Source organism: Gracilinanus agilis, chromosome 4, assembly GCF_016433145.1.
Source record: "Gracilinanus agilis isolate LMUSP501 chromosome 4, AgileGrace, whole genome shotgun sequence".
Taxonomy (NCBI): Eukaryota; Metazoa; Chordata; class Mammalia; order Didelphimorphia; family Didelphidae; genus Gracilinanus; species Gracilinanus agilis.
In genome coordinates this window covers 392,785,453-392,811,026 of record NC_058133.1, presented here as the reverse complement: position 1 = coordinate 392,811,026, position 25,574 = coordinate 392,785,453, and the positions used below count along the sequence as shown (strand labels likewise).

The 25,574-nt window shown below is 34.0% G+C and overlaps 1 protein-coding gene across 4 annotated transcripts in view; it reads left to right on the top strand.

The window, feature by feature from the left end:
* The window catches only part of HBS1L (HBS1 like translational GTPase), a 135,978-nt gene that overhangs the window by 58,824 nt on the left and 51,580 nt on the right, over nt 1–25,574 (top strand). For 3 of the 4 annotated variants that reach the window (XM_044677035.1, XM_044677040.1, XM_044677036.1), the window contains one exon: nt 8,289–8,397. In XM_044677035.1, coding sequence (XP_044532970.1) covers nt 8,289–8,397 — 109 coding nt within the window. The remainder of the gene's footprint in view (nt 1–8,288; nt 8,398–25,574) is intronic. The other variant, XM_044677038.1, reaches the window with a different exon arrangement.

Below are 25,574 nucleotides of genomic sequence, written 5' to 3'. Positions count from 1 at the left end.
TGCCCACGAGCAATTAATGTTTTTCCCATTGTTTAGATCTAGCTTTATTTGTGTGAAAAGTGTTTTGTAGTTGTGTTCTAACAATTCCTGTGTTTGTCTTGTCAGATAAATTTCCAAATATTTTATATTTAGAGTGATTTAAAATGGAGTTTCTCTTTCTAACTCTTGCTGCTTGTTGGAAATATATAGAAATGGTGATTTATGTGGATTTATTTTGTATCCTGCAACTTTGCTAAAGTTGTTGTTTGTTTCCACTAGTTTTTTGGTTGATTTTCTAGGATTCTCTAACTATGCTATCATATTATCAGCAGAATGATAGTTTAGTTTCCTCATTGTCTACTTTAATTCTTTCAATTTCTTTTTCGTCTCTGAATGTAGACCAAGTTTTGAAGAAAAGGTTTTATTCTCAGGACCTTCTGGCAAATATGTTTTCTGAATCTGAGTCTTATAACAGGAATTTAAAAGTTTAGATAAAATAAAATCATTTCACATTTGAAGAGGTGTAGCTTTCCCTTGAAACTTAACTCTCAAGTTCTTTGAAAATTTTTAACCTTTTTTTCATCTGTGTACAGACAAATTGAAACTTACAGAAAAAGTAATAGTGGCAAGAAGTTGTACTTACCTGGAAAACGCCTAAATGTGGTTTCTATTTAGGAAATAACCTTTAAAAAAAGTGTATAACTCAAGATATTTTGATCTGAGGAATTATTTTGAGCAATGGTAATTTTGAAGTGATGAATTGGCCTTATGGTACTTTTCTCTTAAATTGTTTACTACTCTTTTTAAATGGCCTGATAAAGTACGACTTATACCTTAATGGAAATCAAGATTTTAGATACTCAGTATGTAATAGCTTTAATCTATATAATGTTTTTATTTTTAAAATCCCAAATTCAGTCATATAAAAAGTTTTCTACATACTGAAAACAATTTGCAAAATACATTCATAGTTTTAAATTGAAGTGTTTGGGAATGGTTCTGTTCTTTTTTTTTGTTAATATCACTTAAATTTCCAAAATATTTAACACACAATTTTTATAGCATTTATAAATGCAAAGAGCTAGAAGATAGCCTATTCCATTTCTGAATAGCTCTCTGCTTTGTTAGCGTGTTTTTTTTTTTTTTTTTTTTAAATCCTTACCTTCTGTCTTAGAATCAATGCTGTGTATTGGTTCTTAGGCAGAAGAGCAGTAAGGGCTGGGCAATGGGGGGGGAGGGGTCAAGTGACTTGCCCAGGGTCACAAAGCTTGGTAGAATCTGAAGTCCTGTCTGGCTCTCAATCCACTGAGCCACCTAGCTGCCTGCATCCCCCCCCCCTTCTTTTTTTTAATTAAGCTTATATTTCCTTTTGTATTACTTCCAGATTTGTCCTTATATCCCCAATGCTCAGCATGGTTCTTGGCACAGAATAATAGGTATTTAGTAAATATTTATTGAATTGAGTTGAATTCTAACTACTGCTACTTTTATGCTTTCTGGGGCTTAACTGAAAAGTCCACTCCCTCCTTCCACATGACAATCTTTCAGATTCTTAAGTGCTATTCTAAGTCATTTTCTCCAAGCCAAGCATTTTCCTTTATATCAATTTCCTTCATAAAATCTGGCTCCCAGAAAAGAACATAGTATTTTTCAGGTATAGTTCTAGTTTTTCACATAGTACAATAGGACTTTTACCACCATAGTTTTGTATCCCATAAATCTCCTTAAATCACCAAAAATTAATTTTTTCAACTATCATATAGTAGTGCTTATATTTCACTAACACTTTGAGATCTTTTTTTTAAGAACCACTTTCTTGTCATTCTTCCCCTATCTTTTACTTGTAAAGTTGATTTCTTGCATATATCTTCATTCAGCATTCATTCCTCAAATATTTGTTGTATGCTTAATATTTATAGAGCACTCTTCCGTTGAGGTACTGGAGGAAAAGCAATTTTGATAAGATGATCCCTGTCATGAAGATTTTACATAAGAATTAAATACTACATAAAACATTTGTTAGTACCAATAACTTTTGCATTTCATCCTATGCTATCATGTATTATCGTCCAATTTTTAAAGGAACAAGTCAGTAAGTTAGCCTTCCTAAGAGTGTTAGTGGTGTCACATATGTTGAAAATCTAGTAGACCTAAAAATAAGTTAGAGGTCTAGAGATTTGGCCAAATGAGAAAATTGTGCTGATGGTAATTTTAGCAAATGCTGTAACTGTTTATAGATTCAATGATTATTTTCATCCAGAAGGGCCTTTAATCCAGTTTATTCAGTTTACATGGAAAAGTGAGGACCAAGAATTAGACTGACTAGAGTAAGGTTATTCAGTAATTAATGGCAGATCTGGAACTCAAATCAAGATAGCTTGAGTCCGTCCAATGCTTTTTCTGTGTTGCTTAATTTAAGAAGCATAATTCTTGAAGAGCTAAAGAAAAGGTTGATGGATAGAAAATAAAGACGGTGGGTGAATAGAGACCATTAAGGAGATTATTACTGTGGGAAAAGAGATTTGAGTTGGAAGCTCAGGGAAATACTAGGAATCAAATCTGTATCTCGAGGCTGTAAGGGTTGACTTTGCCTACTCTGTGACAGAAACCTCTTTAACTGATAACTCATTCAGTCTCCTCAGGACTGCTTATTTTAAAAGCACCTTTTTACCCCTGGGACCTTGTCTTTGGATTTCCTGGTTCCCCTCAGAATCTCCATTTTAAGTAACAGGCTTGGGCCCACCATGTTTTTCCTCTCCTCCAGGCATACTGATGACTCACTTTCATAGGACTTTCTATGGCACAACCCCTCCAATTTTTCAACTCCTTTTGATATGTTGTATATCCCCATTGGAAAGGGGTTGTATACCTCTGCAGGAAAGGATCTTTCTTTCTGCTTGAATTTGTATTCTGAACATTTAACACGGCCTGGCACATAATAAGTTCTTAACATAGGCTTGTTGACTAATTTGGTGTGCTGAAAGCAGAATGGAAAAGGACCAAAAGAAAATTTTCCGTGTAAGAGGAACAAATAATTTGTTAGGAAGATGTTGGTTCACTGGAAAAGGAGTTAATATCTTATGGTAACTCAGACTCTTGCAAAGAAGGATAATAAAAATGTAAAAGGAAGAGAACCCAGAAATTTAGTGTTTGGTAATTTGATCTCCATAAAGTATGCTGCAGACTTAAACTTTAGGAGTCTCTTTTACCTGTTCTCCATTGGCAAGAGTTATTTTATGTTTTTATTTTTTGTTTTCATTTATTTATTTAGAATGTTTTTCCATGTTTCCATGATTCATTTTCTTTCCCTTCTCTCTTTACTCCCTGCTCCCAGAGCTGACAAGCAAGTTCACTGGGTTGTACAAATGTTGTCACTTGATGCCTATTTCAGTATTATTCATTTTTGCTATAGGGCGATTTTTTTTTTAAAGTCTCATCCCCAAATCATATACCTATATATACATGTGATAAGTGATGTCATGTGTTTTGCTTTTGCATTTCTACTCCTATGTTCTTTCTCTCAATGTAGATAGTATTTTTTCCCGTTAGTCCTTCAGGAGTGTCCTGGCTTGGGCAACAGTTATTTTTGTCTAAATAGAGAGCTTCGATCTAACATAACTCTGTGTTTTTAGTGCTTTGTAAATATGATGAGATGCTAACAGATGTTTCAAGAATAAGCACTAATCTTTGAATGGTCGTGTTCTTAAAACACCTGAAAAATTGGTAAGTTTGGTTCTTTATTGGAGAGAAGCTGTTAGTATACATTTCTTAGGAAGGTTCATTAACTACATTCACTAAATTTGATTTATATAGTAGTATCCTTATGACCTGAAAAAGGGCTAGTTTATGGAATAAGATTAATTTTTAATGCTGAAAGAGAAATCATTTGGCCCAAACTGCTCTTGTTACATCTGAAGAAATTGAAGTTCAGAGATGTCACTAATAAATAGGTCACTCAGCCAGCTGTCTGCACTTGGAACAGAAACTAGATATTCTAACACTTAGCTTCGCCGGCATAGGATTTCTAGATTATTTCTTTTTTTATTAAAATTTTTTCCTATTAAAAAAAAACAAAACACCTCCTTTCTTTCCTTGTTGATAAGACTTATTTCTGAAATGTGTAGTGAAACAAGTTAAATTCCTACGTTGTCCATGTCTGTACAGTAAATTTATAACCTTTCAGCAGATGGGCAGCATGTTTCATGATAAGTCTTCTGGAATCCTTGTTGGTGATGGTATTGTTCAGAGTTCTTAAGACTTGTTTGGCTTTACACATGATTGTTGTTATTATAGAAAGTATTTTCCTGGTTCTACTCACTTCAGTTTATATAAATCTCAGATTTCTCTAAGATTTATATAAATCACTTCATTATTTCTTATAGCACACTAGTATTCTATCACATTGATATGCCTTAACTCTTTTTTTCTAATTCTTTGCCAACATAGGAAGAGAAACTCTAAATATTTTTGTATTATGGACCTTTTCCTCATTCTTTGTTTTTCTGAGAAATAAGCCCAGTAGTGGTATCCCTGAATTAAAGTATACACACAGTTTAGTAAAATGTTGGAAAAATTCTAAATTTTTTCCAAAATGGCTAGACCAGTTCACATTTCCATTAATAGTAAATTTAATGTACCTGTTTTCACATAGTCTTGGCAAACTTGTCGTTTCCAGTTTTTTTGATCTATTTTGCCAATTGCATCATGATTTCTTTTCTTTTAAACCAATAACTTCCATCTTAAAATCAGTACTATATATTGGTTCCAAAGTAGAAGATAGCAGTCAGGACTAAGTAATGGGGGTTAAGTTACATGCCCTGGGTCACACAGCTAGCAAGTGTCTGAGGTCAGATTTGAACCCAGGACCTCCTGTCTCTAGGTCTGGCTCTCTGCCCTGAGTCACTTAGCACCCTGCTACATCAGGATTTCTTAAGCATGGTAAATTAATTGGTAATGAGGGAGTGTTATAATGCCCTAAAATAGTTGATATTCAATAATTGTTCATATTTATGATCAGAAACATTTGCATTCTTCTGTGGCTGGCTTTTTGGTAGTTCAAGAATAGTTAATAACATAGCAAAGGCCACATAGATTTGATTCTGATGTTGGACAAATTAGCTTCTCTCTCATGGCCACTAACCGCATTCTAGGTTGGCACAAAATTTAGCAAATGTATATAGTTCATAGATGGGCAGATTGAAAAGTAACTCAAAGTATAAGGCATACTCTTCTAATGGGTCAGCATCATTTTTGTATATATCAGAACTATTACGGCTTTTTAAATCCTCCCACACACCCCAGCCAACTTATAGCCTGGTTTAATATTAGAAGTTATCTGCCTTAAGATGACTGTAGCATTTTCATATGTCAGAGTAATAAATGAGTACTAAATGTTCATTTTTGTGGCTATAAGCCTTTAGACATGGTTTGCTCTTAATAAGAGGTGGTAGCAGAAAATAATTAGTACTCAGTGGTAGTAGGAATTTTGAGTGTGACTTAATTTGTTTTGGTATTGTTGTTTGTTTTGTTTTTATCTTTGTATATATGATAGCATATATACTGGCATTTAGTAGATACTTAATAAAAACCTCCATAATGTCAGTGGGAGATATAAATGCCTAATTTTGTGTCTGAGTTAATAGATTTATATTCATTTGACCAGACATCTAGATGGAGTGGTAGATACAATGTTGGACTTAGAGTTTGGAAAACTTGAGTTTGAATCAGTAATTCTCATCTATGTGATCATGATCAAGTTGTATAACATCTTTCAGCTCCATTTGCTAATCTGTAAATGGATATATCAATAGCAATTGTCTCAGGATTATTGATATTGCTGGGCTCAAATGAGATGCGTAAAGTGCTTTGCAAACCTTAAATCACTATGCAAATTTTAACTATTATTATTGCTACTATTATTATTTAAAAGCCCATTTTAAAACCACCATATATAACCACTCATATGAATTAAGATCCATCTTTAAGGTACTATGTAGGATAAAACAAGGATACAGTTACCATTCTGGAAAAACAGCCTGTAGTGTAATTGAAGAGCTGTATGAAATGTTAAATAATGCAAATTAAGATAATGCTTTTAATGTTTAACCAGATCTTTTCCCCTTTATTATTTAATCTATTTAAAATTTTTTTAAAAGCCATGGGCTTTTAAAGTAATATTTAAAAAATTTTTGGATTTGCTGATAGTGCCCTCATTGCCCAAGAAGAAATAAAATGCCTTAAAAAGGAATATTTGAGGTATTTGTAGATTGAGACTGCAGTATAACGAATATAAGGCAGACCTAAGAAAATTGACCTTACAGAGTGGAGTTCATGCCTGCATCTGAATAAAATGGCTGTATAACTAACCTTTTAGTGCTATAAGCAAGGAAGGTGCTAACTAACTAGCACTGATAGAATTTTGCCATATAGGAGTTCTTTATTCAAGTGAAATCACAGGTCTAGCCCCTGTCTTTATAGATTAATTTCTAGTTTGTGTTTTGTAGTCTTCAAAAGAGTAAAAAGAAACCTAATAATTTTCTTGCAATCCCATAAGATATATAGTTTTAAAAAATGTTGACTAGCGTTTAATTTGCATTGTTGTTTTATCTATGATCTTTTAATGTATATTCTTTCCTGTCTTTTATATAAGTACTCAGAAAAATTATAGTCATTATGAAAAATTTTTGAAAAATTAAAAGCAATCCTTGAGAGGAAATGAAAATTTCTTCCACAACACTGATTTTATATTTTATTTTGTCTTTTTTATCTGTGTTCATTTACTTTTGTTAGAAATTGTTCTTTATGGGCTTCCACTCCATGGTAATGACAAATGGTGTTCAGTTAAAAAAGCCCTGGACTTTGAATGAGAAGTACTTTGAGTTTGAATCTCTAAATAAAGTATCTCTAAGTCATACTAATTGTGTGACTATGAGCAAGTCACTTACCTACTTTAACCACTCTGAATTACACTTTTCTCCTACTGTATAGGATTTTTATATTGCTCAAAACATGTTATATATGAATGAAGCCCTTTGTAAAACCTAAAGTGCAAATCAAATGTCCGTTATTGTTAGTAACATTACTTTTCTTATTACCCATGGAATTCCACTAGATTTGGAATCAAAGGGCTGGATTTCAAGTTTCACAGACAATACCCTGGACTTTAGTTTTTTTAATATTCGAAATGAGAGGATTGGGCTAGAAGATTCCTTCTCACTAAAAATCTTGAGGATACTATGAATTATGATGAAAAAACTATAGCCTTACTATATGTAATTCATTAACTTTAACTTTATTCTACTAGAAAAATTGAAAGTAAACTCAACATTTTGGATGTCATCACTTTTTTAGAACTGGCTTTTCCATGCTCTAAGATTTTTCAAGGCTATAAATTATTTAACTGTTGATTAACCAACAGTTTTATCTTCTGAAACTGGTTATTAAGTGTTGAGACCAGTCCTAAAGGCTTGAGACTCAGCATCTTAACACCTACTTATTTCTGTCCTTTTACTAAGAGAACTAAATATAATCCAAGGAATTTAGTTAGTGGAAGTTAATCACAGAAGAAGAATAATAGGAAAGGATTCACAAAGTGGAACAGATAGAAGGGTCTTAGCATTTTGGTAATTCAATATATGTATTTTTTAGTGAAGTATTCATATAATTTCAACATAATTAAAACAAACATGTATGACAACAATAAATGACTAGCATTTATGTAATTTTTAAGAGTTATAAAACACATTAAATATGTTATCTAATTTGATTGTCAAAGCACCTAGAGCAGGGGTCGGCAAGCTTTTTGGCCATGAGAGCCATAAATGCCACATTTTTTAAAATGTAATTTCGTGAGAGCCATACAGTGTTCACAGTGCGCGCTCCTGTAATAGCACCTAAAAAAAATTGACTTTATAGCTCCTGCAAAAAGAGCCTAATTGGCTCGAGAGCCATACATTGCCGACCCCTGACCTAGAGGTTGGAAAGCTCAGTTGTTGTTATTAGAGTTCTCAGAAAAGACTTTGTATTAATTATAATCATCTTTAAAGTTTGAACCAGGGCAGAATGGTGGAGTGAAAAGAATAATAGAAATTGAGTTGAGAGATCTAGGTTTTAGTCCCACCTCTGATATTTATTAGCTGTGCAATCATGGGCAAATCATTTAGCATAAATATCCAATTTCCTCATATATAAAATAGGAGTAATATTTTGGTTGTCTGACAGGGTTGTTGTGAATCTATCTTTAAACCTTAAAGAAATATGTTAATGTGATTTACTACTCATAGCTACAAACTTTTTTTCTCTTCAACTAGGAAAAGCAGTAGATCCTCTGTCATTTCGAAGTGAATCTGAAATTGTGCCAAAAGTTACCAAAATGACTGTATCTGGGAAGAAGCAAACTATGGGATTTGAAGTTCCTGGGTAAGAGTTTGAACTCTTGTGTATTTTAATCAGACTTATTTGCTCTTTGTTCATTATAATATATATTATATTTTGGTTTTTAGATGAAGCCAGCATTATATTTTATAAATATGTTGATTGGTCAGCTGATATAGCTTGTTATTTTAAATAGCCCTGCAACAACATGAGTCTTTAGTAGTAGCCTTAATCATCAACCTTTATCTAGTAGCTATGTGACTTGGGCAAATTCTCATTAATTTCTTCATATGTCAAATGTTACTGGTGACCAAGATGATTTCTAAAATATTTTCTGATTTTAAAATTAGATCAATATCAATATGATTTATAATATAGTATACTTTAAGGTTTAAATATCACGTTTCTTACAATAGCTTTGTGGAGTAGATAGTACAAATGCTATTTTTTCTAATTTAAAGCTTTTTCTTTCTTCTTGAAACAGATAAATAAGCTGAGGTTTAAATTTAATGACTTTTCTCAATATCACATATTTAATGTCAGACCTTAGATTTCCTCCAGGTTTCCCCCTACTCTTAAATCTTGTATTCCCTCTATATCAGTGATTCCCAAAGTGGGCGTCACTGCCCCATAGTGGGTGCTGCAGCGATCCAGGGGGGCGGTGATGGCCACAGGTGCATTTGGGGGCATTGAATAACTGTAAGGGGGCGGTGATAGTATGTGACAGGGGGCGCTAAGTAATATTTTTTCTGGAAAGGGGATGGTAGGCCAAAAAAGTTTGGGAACCATTGATCTATGTCAATGTATGACTTCTTAGAGAGTTAAATGACTTGTCTATGGTCTCTTAAAGCTCATGACACAGGTGGGATTTAAATCCAGTTCTGATTCCAAGTTCAGCACTCCAGCAGCTATGCCATGCCAATACTTAATTTGAAACATATAAAATTTTCATTGAATTGCTAATAATATTAAAAATGTTAAAGAATAGAATAAACTTTAGTTAAAAGGAATCTTTAAAGATCATGTGGTCCAACTCTTTTACTTGTATAGATGAGGGAACCCAGAGCATTTCAATTCTTTAAATTATATACATTTTGAAATTATATAAATGTTAAATTAATTTTCCACTTAAGTTCTGTTTGTGCAACTGTCATAATATGACAAACCCTATCATAATATGAAAGTGACCCTAGCTTTTAAAAACCTGTGCAAACTTTAGTCTTGGGTTTGATCTCAGATTTGGACCTGGTAACAGACTTATCACCCAACAACTTGCCTAGCTAAGTCATCACCAGAAGCTTAAAAACAAAAGGATGCCTCTTAAAAAAATATTTAGCCACTTTTGAATATTCCCTTGAAGACAGAGGGGATTAAAAAAAATAACTAGCCTTTGCACTTTAAAGTTTTCAATCCTCATTCACACATTATCTCATTTGAGTCTTTCAACATTTTGAGGTTGGTACTTAGAGGTATTATGATTAACTTTAGACAAATGAAAAAAGGAAGGCTGAGGGATTGTGACTCACCTGTGTTCCCATAGATAGTAACATACTCGACAATTGGAACCCAGGTCTTCTTGATTCTAGAACTCTCTTCATTGTGCCACATTGCTTCAGTACCCAAAGGAGATCATAGAACAGTTGAAGAAGTGATGTTCCAATAGCATCTTAATTACAGTTGCACAAATTTCCAATGCCTTAAAGTATCTATTGCCCCATATCAAGCATAAGTGGACTTAGCAAAGTAAGAAGAGGAAAGGGGACAGGGACAAGAAGACTCAGTGTGATTGGTCAGTTATCTGACCAAAAGAAATGATGTTTCATTCACTAGTAAGAGACATACAACTCATTCTCCAGCATGAAACCAGTAAGTTTAAAAGTGGCAGCAAAAGTTGAGAAAAAGATTAGAAAAAGAAGGAAGAAATGGAATACCAAAGACACAGAGAGTAGCAAATAGCAGAAATAATAGTGGTTATTGGGATTTATTAGTTTGAAGCAGATCAGTCAATAATAGGAGGAAGATAATAGAGAATAGAGAGATAACCAATAAGGAAGAGAAAAAAGAAATGCTGACTAAAACTATACATATATTGAATGCATTTTTTGAAAGGAGAAGTTAAGCTAAGTCTTTTACTTATATCATTATTCTCTGAGAAGTTTGTTGTAGTTGAAGAAACCTAATTACTACTCTCTTTTCTAGGCCCTTAAACATTGCTTCATAGCAAGTAGCGAAGACAAGTTAGCTAATAGAGTAAAGTTTTTTTATAGGGGCAAGTCACTAACCTTTAGTACAGAAAAATATAGCTGCCTAGACAATTTTGTGAACTCATAGGATAAAATCCAAACTTCTAGTAAAATGTAAAAGTGAGAAGCAGAAGTTGTTTTACTAACCTTACAAGAGAAAATGAAGATCAGTGCATATTTGGAAATGGTAAAAAAAGGAATAATTTTGAAGATCAGTACAATATCATCTGCATCCTTGTTAAAAGGACAACTAGTCATGGTCTTTGTTTCAACCTGTTGAACAGGTTGGGAAAAAAAATCAGTGATAATAGTTAAATTAGGTCATCATCTAAATTGTGTTTAATTACGTTCAATTGAGTATAGGCCCTTCTTAATTAGTTATAGGACATCTGAATGTAGGCTGCAACCTCTAAAAGGAGATTTGAAAATAAGGGAATAAGGGAAAATAGAAGTTGGCATTTATATAGTACTTTAGGTTAATAAACCACTTTAAAACACTCCTGTGACTTAGCTACTGCAGGAATAGTATTTTCCTAGTTTACATATTGAGTATATTTAGTTTAAATGACTCACCCAGGTTCATATAACTAATTAATGTTAATGAGGGCATTTGAAACTCTTGATTGAGATAACTAAGTCATTAATGTTTTGATGTTAACTTGGAGATCTTTATGAGTGTCCTCTCCAAATCAGCTGGTTATAGAGATAGAGGAACCCTCATTTAGAGTCATTAGGTCAAGAATAAATATGTACTTCGGGGATTTTAGTAGAAGAGATTTATGTCTAGATATAGATCAGATGAAATGACCACTTTTGTATTTTCCAACTCTGAGATTCCATACGCGAATCTAGTTTTCACCCAAGTCCAGTATACTTTAAATTATATTTCTTATTTATAGGCTTTACCAAGTTGTTAGGCAAGCCAGACTTGATGGAAGAATATGGCCTGTATTCAGAGAAGACTTGTGTTTATAGTAAAAAAATATTAAAGTTCTTCAGTCTCTGACCCATTGCCAGTTGAGAAGATGCAAAATGTTTTTTAGAGAAATATAGTTGATTGACATTTTGAAGCCAGGCATGGTGAAAGAGTATATATAACACATAGGCTAATGAACAACCACCTTTTCCCCCAGCAAAATCCTGATAATTCCAAATAATTCTTTGCAACTTAGAAGCCTAAGAGATAGAGTTGGAAGAAACCTTAGAGGTCATTTAGTACAAACTACTCATTTTACAGATGGAGGAAACTGAAGCTGAGAGCCATGAAGTGACTTGTTTTGTCATACAGGTAGGAAGTAGGAGAGCTAAGATTTGAACTTGGGTCCTTGACCTCAACTGCAGTGATCTTTCTATTGCACCATATTGAGTTTATTCAGGGAGAAGGTGGGGATGAAGGCTGCTGAGTGCACACAAACTCATTTCTGACTAGTTCATCCCTTGAACAATGTTATACTAACAGTGGAACTTGTTTGCTTATTTTTCTCTGATTAGGTTGTGAGCTCCTCAAGGACAGACATTTTCTTTTACCTCTTTTTGTATCCTACCATCCTGGCACACAATAGGCACTGAATAAGTACTTATTCATTTATTGATTGACTGAATTGATAATGGTGTCATGATGCTTGCCCAATATTACCCTATTTCAGTAAATCAAGTTCCATTTGTGTTGAGTAGAATGAGAGAAAGATTATTAGTTTTCACATGTGGTAGTACTACAAGCTCCCATAAAAGTAAAACTTTAGGGCAAGTCACTTGACCCCCATTGCCCACCCTTACCAGTCTTCCACCTATGAGACAATACACCGAAGTACAAGGGTTTTAAAAAAAAGTAAAACTTTAGTAATTGAAACATGTGATTGCCTAGAGCTTTGGAAGGTGATCCATGTCTATTTGCCACTTAGAGACTATATACAGAGAGACAAAGACAATGTTTTTCTGATTTGGTTCTATTTTTTTCATAATAATTTTTTCCCAGATTATACATGTAAATACAATTTTTTAATATTGGTTTTCTGATATTTTGCAATCCATGTTCTCTCCCTTCTACCCATCCCTCTTCCTTAAGAAGGCAGGTAATATAAGTTGTACACATATTGCCTTGTAATATGTATTTCCATGTTTGTAATATGAAAGAAGGCACATATTGTTTACTCTAGAGAAAAGATTCAAGGAAGAAATAAAGTAAAGAATGTTATGTTTCAGTTTGCATTTAGACTCCTGTCTGTTCTTTCTGTGGCAGTGGAAATTCTTTTTTTGTCATGAGTTCCTTGGAATTGTCTTGGATCCCAGCCTTGTTCTTAATAGTTGTCATTCTCAGTTAATCTTCATACATTGTTGTTACTGTGTACAGCGTCCTTCTGGTTCTGTTCACTTTATTTTGCATGACTTCATTACTAGGGTTTTTTTTGCAATCATCTTTTGTTACTTCTTATGGCACAATATTATTCCATCATATCCATATACCACACAACTTGATCAGTGTTTCCTCAGTTAATGGAAATCACTTTTGTTTCTTTTTCTTTACCACCACAAAAAGAGCTATTATAAATAATTTTGTACAGGGAGATAGATTCTTTCCTCCTATCTTTAATCTTTTTAGAATATAGATCTACTAGTGGTATTACTGGGTCAAAGGTATACACAGTTTTATGACCCTTTGGGCATGGTTCCAGATTGCTCTCCAGCATGGTTGTATCACTTTACAACTCCACCAGCACTGTTTGGTGTCCCAATTTTTCCATATCTGCTCCAACATTTGTCAATTGTCATTTTTGTCACTTTAGCCAGTCTGATGGTCAAGATTTTTTTTAAATTTGCATTTCTTTAATAAGTAGTTATTTGGAGCATTTTTTCACATGACGGGAGAAAATTTTAATTTTTTCATTTGAGAATGCCTGTTATCATTTGACCATTTGTCAATTGAGAAATGCTTTATATTTTTATAAATGTGACAGTTCTCTGTGTTTTTGAGAAATGCAGCCTTTGTCCAAGAGACTTACTATAAATATTTTTTTTCCAGTTTGTTGTTTGACTTATAATCTTGGTTATATTGCCTTTTGTGTAAAAGCTTTTTTCTTAGGAAATTTCTTTTTCTGAGATGGGATTATTTAAATATTTGATTTCCTCTTCTGCTAATCTAAACAATTTATATTTCTTTAAATATTCATCAGATTTGTTAGCATATAATTAGGTTAAATAACTCATAATAATTACTTTAATTTTCTCTTCTTTGATTGTAATCTCACCCTTTTCATTTTTTAATATTGGTAATTTGGTTTTCTTTCTTTTTTTATCAAATTATTCAATAGTTTATCTATTTTATTGACTTTTTTCTCCATAAAACCAACTCCTTGTCTTATTTATTAGTTCAATGATTTTCTTACTTTCAATTTTATTCATCTCTCCTTTGATTTTCCAGATTTTTAATTGGGTGGGGGGCTAATTTGCTCTTTTTCTAGTTTCTTTAGTTGTATACCCAATTCTTGATTGATCTGGTCTTTCTTTTATTGATGTAAACATTTAGAGATATAAATTTTCCCTTAATTACTTTGGCTGCATCCCAAAAATTTTAGTATTTTGTCTGCTTGTCATCATTCCCTTTAATGGAATTGTCCATTGTTTCTATGCTTTGTTCTTTGACCCACTCTTCTTTAATATAAAAGTATTTCATTTCCAGTGAATTTTTAGTCTTTTCTTTTTCTCCAATTCCTTTGTTCAGTGTAATTTTTATAGCATTATGTTCTGAAAAGGAAGTATTTAATTTTTTTGCTTTTCTGCATTTGGTTGTGAGGCTTTTATGTCCTTTCCATCATCTTTTTGTATCTATGATATAGGCTCATTTTAAAGTCATAGTCCTACTTAAGGATAGCTAATCTATTCTCTTGCTTGACAGCTGCTGAGCTTATTCTGAGGAAGAATAAGGATTTGATATTTTTATAGTCTTCCTGTTTAACACTTACTTGAACTATTTACCAGAGTTGAACTTATAATTTGAAAAGTTATTATAGCAGACATGAGAAAGATAATTCATCATGCAGAAATTGGACAGGATTTTTATAGTCTTATTAATAACAACAGTAAAGGTATAGATCTTAATTTTGCTTGTATTAAGAATTTAAAAATCAGAGAGTCTTTTCAAAATTGTAATCAAACCTTGTTTTAGAAATGCCTTTTTGGGGCAGCTGGGTACCTCAGTGGATTGAGAGTCAGGCCTAGAGACGGGAGGTCCTAGGTTCAAATCTGGCCTCAGACACTTCCCAGCTGTGTGACCCTGGGCAAGTCACTTGACCCCCATTGCCCACCCTTACCACTCTTCCACCAAGGAGCCAATACACAAAAAAGTTAAGGGTTTAAAAAAAAAAAAGAAAGAAATGCCGTTTTGTAGAAATGGTGATGAAGAACTTGAAATAAGACCATTTCATAATTCAGGAAACAAAATTCTTGAAATAACAAACAAATTCCTCCTGCATATTGCAAATGTGATACTGAAAAGGAAAATGAGTGCCATGGAATATGGTGCTAATGATACAAAAACAATAGTGTTATGAATTGGTGAATAGAGAAATAATCTCTGATTTCCTCAGGGTGTGGATTCATATCACTACCTATCAATGACTTAGCTAAATCCTAAGGAATTTTCCAGAGGCTCATAGAAATCAAATGACTAGTGTAGGATTATAAGCTACTATTTAAACATAAGTTTTCCTGACTGCAAATGTAGCACTTTGTCATGCTAATTTTACCTTTCTCTTTTGAATTGTTGGCTCAGATACTGGTAATAGTGAAGTTTTTATAAGTGATGTTGTGGGAATGGGTAGTGAAGATTATTACTTTGATCTTTGCATTAATTTATTTTGCAGAATATTAGTTGTTTCATTGTCCAAGACTTCTAGCCATCTATATAATATACTTCATTTTACTTTTATGATAGAAAGATAAATGACATTGACAAGCTAATGTTAGCAGCTTTTTTTTTTTTTAAAGCAAGTTCCGGGTGACTCTTTTATTTCCATATCCCACACTATCCCCATCTATATCTTAGTCACCATAATGATGTTCCTCTCCCACACCATAGATGAAAAAAGGTATATCATGTTGTCATATTGTGATGTTGTGATTTGATGGAAAGTTCACTGGACTTAGAGTAAGCAAACTGAAATCAAGTTTCAGCTCTGCTGCATATTATCCACATAACCTAAAATCTCATATTCAGTTTCCCTATCTGCAAATTGAGGATATTAATATGTAGTATCTCTCTAACTTTAGTAGGTGATTAAGTTTAAGATTAAGATTAAGAAGATTGTGATTAGAGTACTGTGTAAACTTGAAAGTACTATACATCAATATGTACTGTTATTAATCAAATTAATTTTACTAATTCAGGAAGTTGTGTAATATGAGTAATATTTATTATAAAATAATGAGACCAATTTCATAAGCCACATGCAAAAATCTGTTATTACTTTACAATTAAGTTACATGACATATGTTAGCAATTTCCTTCAAAATGCTTAAAATAAACTTCCATTATTTGGTGTCCTCACTTTACTGAATGTTTTCCTCTTCTCCTTCCCCAAACTATGCTAGATAACTGAACTGTCTATCTATTTTTAAAATGTATTTTTGAAAATTAATGAAAAGGGAAATGCATTTATTTTAGTTTACTCTTTATGGAGTGAACTTTGACTTTTAAAAAAAATATTGCTAAACTTGAAGTCCCAGCATAAATCTACAATTGACTTGGGTGAGTTTTTGAATGTTTATACCTAATTGATATTTAGAAACCTTTAATAGTCTTTGTGCAATCATTTTTTTCTGTGGAAAGTTGAGTCTGCAACTAATTTTCCTCAAAATGAATAAAGAAGACAGTAAAGTGGATATCATTGTATGCAATCTTATAAGGAAGACTAAAATGCAAATGCCATAAAACAACTTCGTTATTACATAATTATGTAGCGTTGTAACCCTTTTATAAATGTATATTAGAATATGAGTTTATTTTGAATAATTTGATATAATCCAGCTGGTGATCTGTCTACAATTATTTCTATCTACATATTGTAGTTTTCCAAATAGTATACTGTAGTATACAGAAACATTTATACAACTGCCAAAATAATCATCCTCAATACATAGATAAGACTTTCTCTCCTTTGTTCCATAACTCTGAGTAGTTCCCTAATATTTGTTTACTTATATTTTGGATTATGAGGAAAATACTTTATAAATTTCTAATGTGAACTTTTTTTTATCAGAAATCATCTGGTAAAAATGTAAAATGGATGTCAGCAGCCATAATATATGGATGTACCATACTACTAGAGGTAGAGATAGATAACTATGTTTCTGCTTCCTGGCTGAGCTTGAAATAATCTACATCAGCAGGACATATGATAAACTTACTTTCTGCCATCTCTGTAATTACCTGTAACAGCCATTTCCATTTTATTGCTAGGACCACTCAACTGTTACAATAGTCGGATGATAAAGAACACAGCTTCTCTTTAGGGCAGCCTCTACTTCTGTGTTGTCCTTTCTCCAGGTCTTGTGGTTTGGAAATCTACTGAGAATTCCGCCAATAAAAAGAGTAATGCCATTTTTCAGACTATATGTAGCTATTCTATCAGACATTAATTGCAAAAGCCAAGTCCCTACAAAGATCACCGCCTTTGAAGTCAGAAAACCTGAGTTTGGAAACTATTTGCAATTTGTGTTACTTTGGGGAAATCACTTCCGTTTTCTAGGCCTGTTTTCCCAACTTTATGAATGTTTTGGATTACATGATCTCTAAGATCTCTTGTAGCTCTAAATACCATGATTCCTAGAGAATAGGAAATTGGAGTAATATTATCAGTTACATAGTTCTGTAGGATCCTATATGGTCCTAATGTGTAGCAGTGGCCAATGAAAGATACAGAAATAATTGTTTCATTTATATCTTGGGGGAAAGTAGTTGGCTGAGGGCTAATTAAGATTAGTGATTATCCTAAATACTGCTTACCATTTGCTATTAATTATTCATTTACTTCCACCTTTTAGCATTCACATATGTTTTTCCCATCAATTAGAATAAATTTCTACCTCCTCTTTGCCAAAGCATGTTTTTTCCTTTCTTAGTGCTGAAATGCATCTTTGTTAAACTTTCTAGAGTTATTTTACTCAAGTCAGATCCCTTGTCCAAATTGTCAACATTTATACTTTTATCTCTTTATAGTTAAAATTAGTTATATATTTAAATGTGGTTCTGAATGTTATTGTTTATATATATACATATACAACTTATTCATATTGTACTTTTAAGGTTCCCTTAACAATGGTTCTAAATTAGGAAGTACAAATATTATTTCTCCTCTTTTCAAGATGAAGAGATTGAAGTTCAGAGAGATTAAATGAATTATCTAGGTCACTTAGCTAATAAATATGTTAGAGCTAGGGTATAACTGCTAGTTCTATGCTCTTTGCTGTATTATGCTTCCCCTGCTTTTGATGGCTACAATGATTATATCACTTTGTAATTCAGTCGGATGAAGAGATTTGTCTAAGATCTAATATGTGGTGTAACCTTGACCCAAACTCAACTCTTCTAATTCTTTGACTGGTGCTCTTTGCCTTAAAAAAAAAAAAAAAAAAAAAAAAAAAAAAAAAAAAAAAGCAAGAATGACACACATATCTTTCTATTTTATTTCATTTCTATGCTCCGTACTTCAACATAGTTCTTATAATAAAAATGAACCTCACATGATATTTCCAGTAAATCGAGTTATTTTCCTATTGACTTATTTTGTCATTTTAATGTTGTGTTATGTATGAAACAGATGTTTTTGCTCCATTGTTTAGGAAAATTTTCAGATAAAATACTAATACTAAAAATACTACTGTGACAATTGCATATTCTGAAAGAAAAGGTTCTTGGTAAGAAAATAAATTTATTGATCAACCTAGCAATATCCAGTAAATTAATTGGTCAATATTCTCTCTCAGTGACCAAGACATTCAGTATCTTTAGCCATTAAATACAAATTTGGAAGCCCATTATTAAGTCCTCCCCTAGACATATCCAATTGTTAAATATCTTATGAGGAAGAAGACTTAATTTTCTCTCAGTCTCTCCCTATTTCCTTTATAGTAGCTGGTGGGAGTCATATCTGGCTATAAAGTTCTAATAGCCCTTGGTGAGGTAGATGGGAAGATGTAATTGAGTTTGGTTAAATTTTTCACCTCCATACCTCATTTCAGAGGGGGGAACCTAAGGATTCAAGGATGCTGTCCTGTTGTCCACAGACATAATTGACTTAAGCCAGTTCTTGTTTACCACTCATAGTCTCTGTCCCAGTTTAGAAGATGCTCTGGAACAGTGAATGCAAGGGAATTACCAGGACAAAGAAATGAGGAGAAAGACTTGAAACATCTCAATTTGAAATAATGATTACAGAGCAATAAAAATAGATAAAATACAATATTATAGATAAATCACATTACTTCACTGTCACATTAAACAAGAATATTTCTTTTTTTTTAATTTTTTGCATCTGAGTATTATAAAAAAGGTAGTTTGAAGCAACTTGAAAACATGCTAGAAAATGTTTTTCCTTGGAGGAGTTTTTCAGGAGGAGGGAGGGAGGAAGAGAAAGAATGAGTGTGTGTGTGTGTGTGTGTACATGTACATACGTGTATGCGCGTGTTGTGCCACACATGCATTTTTACTAGAGTGGGGTTGGAGCGAATGAGTATTTTCAGGTTGCTAGAAACAAGGGTGTTTGTTCTCATCATCTCAGTAATCACCAATCACTACATTTAAATTCATAATCACTGCATATATGATTTATAGTCAGAAGACGCGAGTTCAAATTTTTGCTGCTACTTACTATTTCTTTGACAAATTATTTAACTGCTTTAGAGTAGTTTTCTTATCTTTATTAGTAATTTATTGAACTAGATCAGTGATGGTGAACTGTTTAGAGATAACTGGGCCTCTCCCCTCATGCCTCATGCCCCCTGCCATCAAACCCCCCCCCCCACCCCCTTATCCCACACAAAGGGAGGGAAGAAGCACTCCCATTGAACTGTTGGGCAGAGGGGTGGGGGAAGTGAGAAATGTCCTCAGAGAGTGTAGAGAAGAGGAGGGGAGTAGCCTGAGTGCTCCGCGCCACCTACCCCCCCTACACCCCCCCCCCAGCTTTGTCACCTGTCAGCCACCCACCCTGTGTGCTCCCTTTGACCGCTGGGCAGAGGGGGGATGTAAGGGGTAAAAAGGGGGTTTTGGTTGAATATTAAAAGGTTGCCAGGGGATTGAACAATTATCAGTCCCCAATTAATAACCTCAAGTTAAAATGACTTTTATGGAAATTTATTTATAAATGAAAAGAGGAAATAGAAATAAGGAAATAAGAGGGAGGATAAGATAGGATAAGTAATCTAACACAGTAGGTAATTTGCTCTGATCCCCTAGTTTAATCCAGGTAGATCTAATTAACCCTCAGCTATCTGGTCTTGATCCCAAGGCTGGAAACTCAGAGGCCCAAAGGGCCTAGGTGGTGAATGGAGTAAAAAAGCTTCACCCACAGAGTCTCTGTTAAAAGGGAAGTTTCTTAAGAGAAGTTCAGGATGATTCAGTCTTTACACTCACCACCTGGAATTCAAAAGAAAAGATTTTAGAACAGTCCCAGGTCCAGGTCACGAACCAGAAGAGAGCCTGGCTCACTCAACTCTCTCTTTTTAAAGGGGCCTCTTTTGTATCACTTCCTGTGCCTTCCTCTTTGCGTGTCCAATCACAACAGATGCTTTTCTTAGGACTGCCCAGGAGGCAGTCAGTAAATTCTGATTTGTCACTCATTCTAACACAAGGTGGGTTACAGACCTCCCAAACGTGTGAGTTAAGTAGAGATACCTTTACCTTTGGTGATTAAATCTAAAGATGGGCAGTGTAGATTTAATCTCATTATCACAGGGATGTGAAAAAATGCCATCAGGCATGGTGGAGAAGGGGAGGAGAGCAGCTCCACTCTAGTCCCTCTGCCTTCTAGTAATGAATTCTGGAGGTGTCCTGGGGAGGGCGGCTGAGTGCCCACAGAGAGCGCTCTGTGTGCCATCTTTGGCACCTGTGCCATAGCTTCTCCATCACAGTACTAAGTAAGACCTATTAACTCCTATAATGTATACAAAATCAAAAGTGATCCTATAGAGAAGTATGAGCCTATTTCAGTGAATTTACATTATGGTGAAAAGTAAGAACTCTATTTAAAAACCACTGTGCAAAAGCTTATCTTAAATTCTAAAAGGAATGGTGATATATTTCTAAATTATGTGTATAAAATGTAAAAATACATCTATATTGTTTCATTATGAGGACTGTTATAGTTGATAGGGTGGTGACCTCAGAACAAGAAAGACTTAAGATCACATTTTGCTCTCATATATGTTAGCTTTGTGGCAATGGACAAGTCCCTAAAGCTATCCAGGACTCAAGCAAGTCCTGAGTCTCTAAGTTGTAGAGAAGGTGCTGATCTGCATTGCTGGATGAAATTTCCAACTTCCTAACAAAATCACAGATCTGGCTAAAATAGCAACAATAACAAAAAAAATAAAACAAAGTAACAAAGAACAATTTGTTATATGTTTGTGCTAATAACCATAACTCAACATTTATTTTATAATTTTCCTTGATTTATTAGAATTTATAAAGGTTCTTTTAAAGTATTTGTTTAACCCAGTCTTTCTGAGAAATGAAAATGTTATTTGCCAGCACTTCCCACCATGCCTAGCATGTAAGAAATGCTTATTGACTATCCCAAGATATTTGAACTGATGCCATCTTATTTTGGTAAATTTTCCTATGCTAATCAGAGACTTCTACACAAAGTTCTGCTTGGATGCTTCATCAAGGCATGGGGGAGATCCTAGATTCTTGAATGGAGTACAAGGTTTAGCAGTTTCTACCAAGCTGGAAGGCTTTGAATATGAGAAGTCTGGCAGTTGACTGTCACCAAACGTTAGTTTAGCTAAGTTTAGCTTATCGTCAGAATCATTAGCTTATCGTCAGAATCAGCATTTAGCAGATCATCAGGAAAATGACTGCCAAGTGATGAACTTTGGCCACAACAATTTACTAAACCATCTTCTAAAGCATAATACATCTCATCAGTGGAGAGATTAATCAACATTTATACATTCAGACCTTGAAAGTATAGAAATAGACAGAAGCATTCAAAAGCATGCCAGCACTGAACTTAGATCTACACTTTTCAACAATGGCTTGTAATTCTTTTCCTATGCCCCTAGATGTCATCCTTCATGCATTGTTGTGCTGGTGGATCATAGGATCAAAGATTTAGAATTAGAATACACTTGTACTTTCGTGAACATAAAGTTCAACAAATATTTAAATTGAAGCCAAGAGCTAGAACTTAAACTCTTAGGTATAAATCTAGTTCTCTCTCCAGTAGAGCTCTAGCCTCTCATATTAATGAATACAGAAGGAGAGAATGGAAGTAGAATTAAAGTAGTGAACTAAGCAGAGACATTAAAAAAGAGGAAATAATTTGTGAAGGAATTGCATAATTCTAAGCATTATTATAATAGACAGGCAACTAGATGGCTTTGTGGATAGAGCACTGGACCTGAAGTCAGGAAAACTTGAATCCAAATCTGGACTCAAAAACTAGCTGTATGACCGTGGAGAAGACACTTAACCTCAGTTTACCTTAATTCACTGGAGATGGATATAGCAAACCAGTCCTGTATCTCTGCCAAGAAAATTACATGGATGATGTTGGCAGGATTCACAGGACCATGGGAAAGAGTCAGACACAACTAAACAACTGAACAGTAACAAGAAGCATCATTTTATTTGTGTTCTATCATGATACAATGTTATATTTTATGGCACAGATAATTGTTGATAGGATATAAGATGTTTGTTGTACAGCATAGAAAATTATTGTAAAAGAAATTAGAAAAGTTTTCTGTACTATAATGTTGGCCCCATTTGCATATTAAAATGCTTTAATGGAGTGAGCCATTCTGTTCTTGCGACATCGTTATTAATAGTGCATAAAAATAGCTAGGATTATCTTAGCAACATGCCTTGCTATTTGGTAAGTCTTTAGGAATATGAAGAGATAAGTAAAAAAAGATGTCTTGTCAGATTCCTCCATTTCCCCCCATTGCTTTTAGTTTATGTTTTATCTTGACTATATGAATACTGAGAAAGGTCTATGATTTTATCCTTTATAAGTCACATCCTGTGTTTGGTGGTTATGAAGCCCTAACTTTTGGGACCTCACAGCCCCTGAATGTTGGGGGGCCTCAAGTCAGCTAGCTAGTGAGATTTCAGGGGATCCTTTGCTGGCCTTAAGTACAGGACTTTGTTGCATTTTTCATTCATAGTTCCAGGGCCAAAAGGAGCAGTTGTACTTCTGGTCATAGGGGAGCAGGAACCCTGATTGCTCTCCCAGAGAGGAAGGAAGTGCTTGCAGTTGTTCATGGAGGAATAAAGACCTCAGTGTAGTTCCAAGATAGAGAGGGGAATTAGCAACTGTGGCTGCAGGAGAGCCTGGTCAAAGTTCCAGAGCCAGGATGAATGCTTGAGCTGGTGTCTTCAGGGGTAAAAGGTCCTCTTATGGGTAAAAAACAGTATTTAGCAGAACAAATGGTCACACCTCTCCTTAGATCATACTGCCTTGGAAGCATAGAAAACCTATCAGTCTTCCCCCTAACCCTGAGCTACTTCTGAATATGGGTGCTTAAAAAGCCTGAAGCTTAAGACAATGCCCCTTCCATCTAAATAGCAAAGATCAATTTTAAGATAAAGTTAAAAGTAAGGAAATAGCCTGAGAAATAAACAATAAAAAAAGAACCTGACTATAGCATGTTACTGTGGTAACAGGGAAGATCAAGACACAAATCCAGAAGACAATGATGTCAAGCAAAGCCTCAAAGAAAAATGTTAATTGGATAAAAGCCCAACAAGAATTCCTAGAAGATCTCAAAAAGGATTTTAAAAATCAAATGAGAGGTGGAAAAAAATTGGGAACAACAAAAAGTCAACAGCTAGGTAAAAGAGGCACCAAAAAGTATTGAAGAAAAAATATCTTAAAAACAGAATTGGCCAAATGGTAGAAGAGGCACAAAAATGCACTGAAGAGGATGTCTTAAAATAGAAGAGGTATAAAAATTAACAGAAAAAAATTCCTTAAAAATTAGAATTGGGCAGGTGAAAGCTAATGACTCCTGCATAGGACACCAAGAAACAAACTCCCAAAAGAATGAAAAACAGAAGAAAATGTGACACATTTCATTGGGAAAACAGAAATTCTAGAAAATAGATCTAGGGAAGAATATTTAAGAATTATTGGACTATGTAGAACCAAACCTGGAGTTGGGAGGTCTTGGGTTTAAATGTGGCTTCAGACATTGCCTAGCAGTGTGACCCTGGACAAGTCACTTAACCCCAAATTGCCTAGCCCTTACCACTCTTCTATCTCAGAACTGATACTTAGTTCTAAGACAGAAGGTAAGAGTTTAAAAAAAAATTAAACTATCTGAAAGCCATGATAAAAAACAAAAACAAAAAAGAGCCTAAATATCACCTTTCAAGCAATTATCGAGGAAAATTACTCTGGAATCTTAGAACCATAATGTAAAATAGAAACTGAAGGAATCCAACAATTATTCCCTGAAAGATCCCAAAATATTCCCTGGGAATATTATAGCCAAATTCTAGGACTCCCAAGTTAAGGAGAAAATATTGCAAAGGGTCATAAAGAAACAATTATTATTCCACAGTTAAGATCACACAAGATTGAGGTTTCTCCATTAAAGGATTAGAGGATTTGGAACGTAAATGTTCCAGAAGGCAAAGCAATCAGGATTATGACAAAGAAAAATCTTACCAGCAAAACTGAGCATAATAATGCTTTAGGGGTAAAAAAAAATGGATATTTAATGAAATGGAGGATTTTCAAGCATTCTTGATTTTTAAAAAACAGAGTTGAATAGAAAATTTGATTTTCAAATGTAAGAGTCAAGAGTAACATAAAAAGGTAACCATGAAAAAGAAATAAGAGAATCTCATAAGGTTAAAATGTTTGCATTCCTGTATGGAAAGGTGATAACTATAACTCCTAAGAACTTTATTATTATAATAGCAATTAAAAGGAGTATACATAGAAGACATGTATGTGAGTTGGCTATGATGGGATGATTTCAAAAAAAGTAAAATTAAGAAGTGAGAAAGAAAGATGGACAGTGCTTGATACCTGAGCACCTTGTTATGAGCAGTTTGAGATACAAGCAGTCAAGATCGGGATTTTTTGCTTTAAGTCACGAGAGGATATTTGAATCTCAGGCTTCCTCCACCCTCCACTAGACAACAAGGAACTGAAGACAGAGGAACTGAAGGAACTGAAGACAGAGGAATTGAAGGAGTTACAGCAGCAGCAGCAGTAGCAGCAGCATATGGAGGTTTTGTAGGAAATTAGTGGGGAAGGAGCTCGAGGTGGATGAGGCAGTCAGTACAAGAGAGGTTAAGGAAATATTGAAGATTTGGGAAAAAAATTAAACAGTTTATTAAAAAGGCACACCCAGAAAAAGTTGCAAAGGTCATGCATTGGAGCTGTGTGACAACACTTGTTTCACACATTATCGAAACGTTCTAAAAGTGAGGAAGAAACAAACTACCATGGAAAGATTTTTTTTTGAAATCAAGGAAAGTGTGGCAAAACAGCCAAAATTTAATGAATAAAATGATAGTTTAGGTTGTCTACAAGAAACACATATGAGGCGGGTAGACACACACAAGTTCAAGGTTAAGGGTATGAGCAAAATCTTTTGGGCATCAAATGAGAAAAAGAAGGCAGGAGTGGCTATCATGATCTCTGACAAAGCCAAAGTAAAAATAGATATGATTAAAAAAGACAGGGAAGGTCATTACATCCTGATTAAAGGCAGTATAAACAATGAGGAAATAACACTGCTCAATAT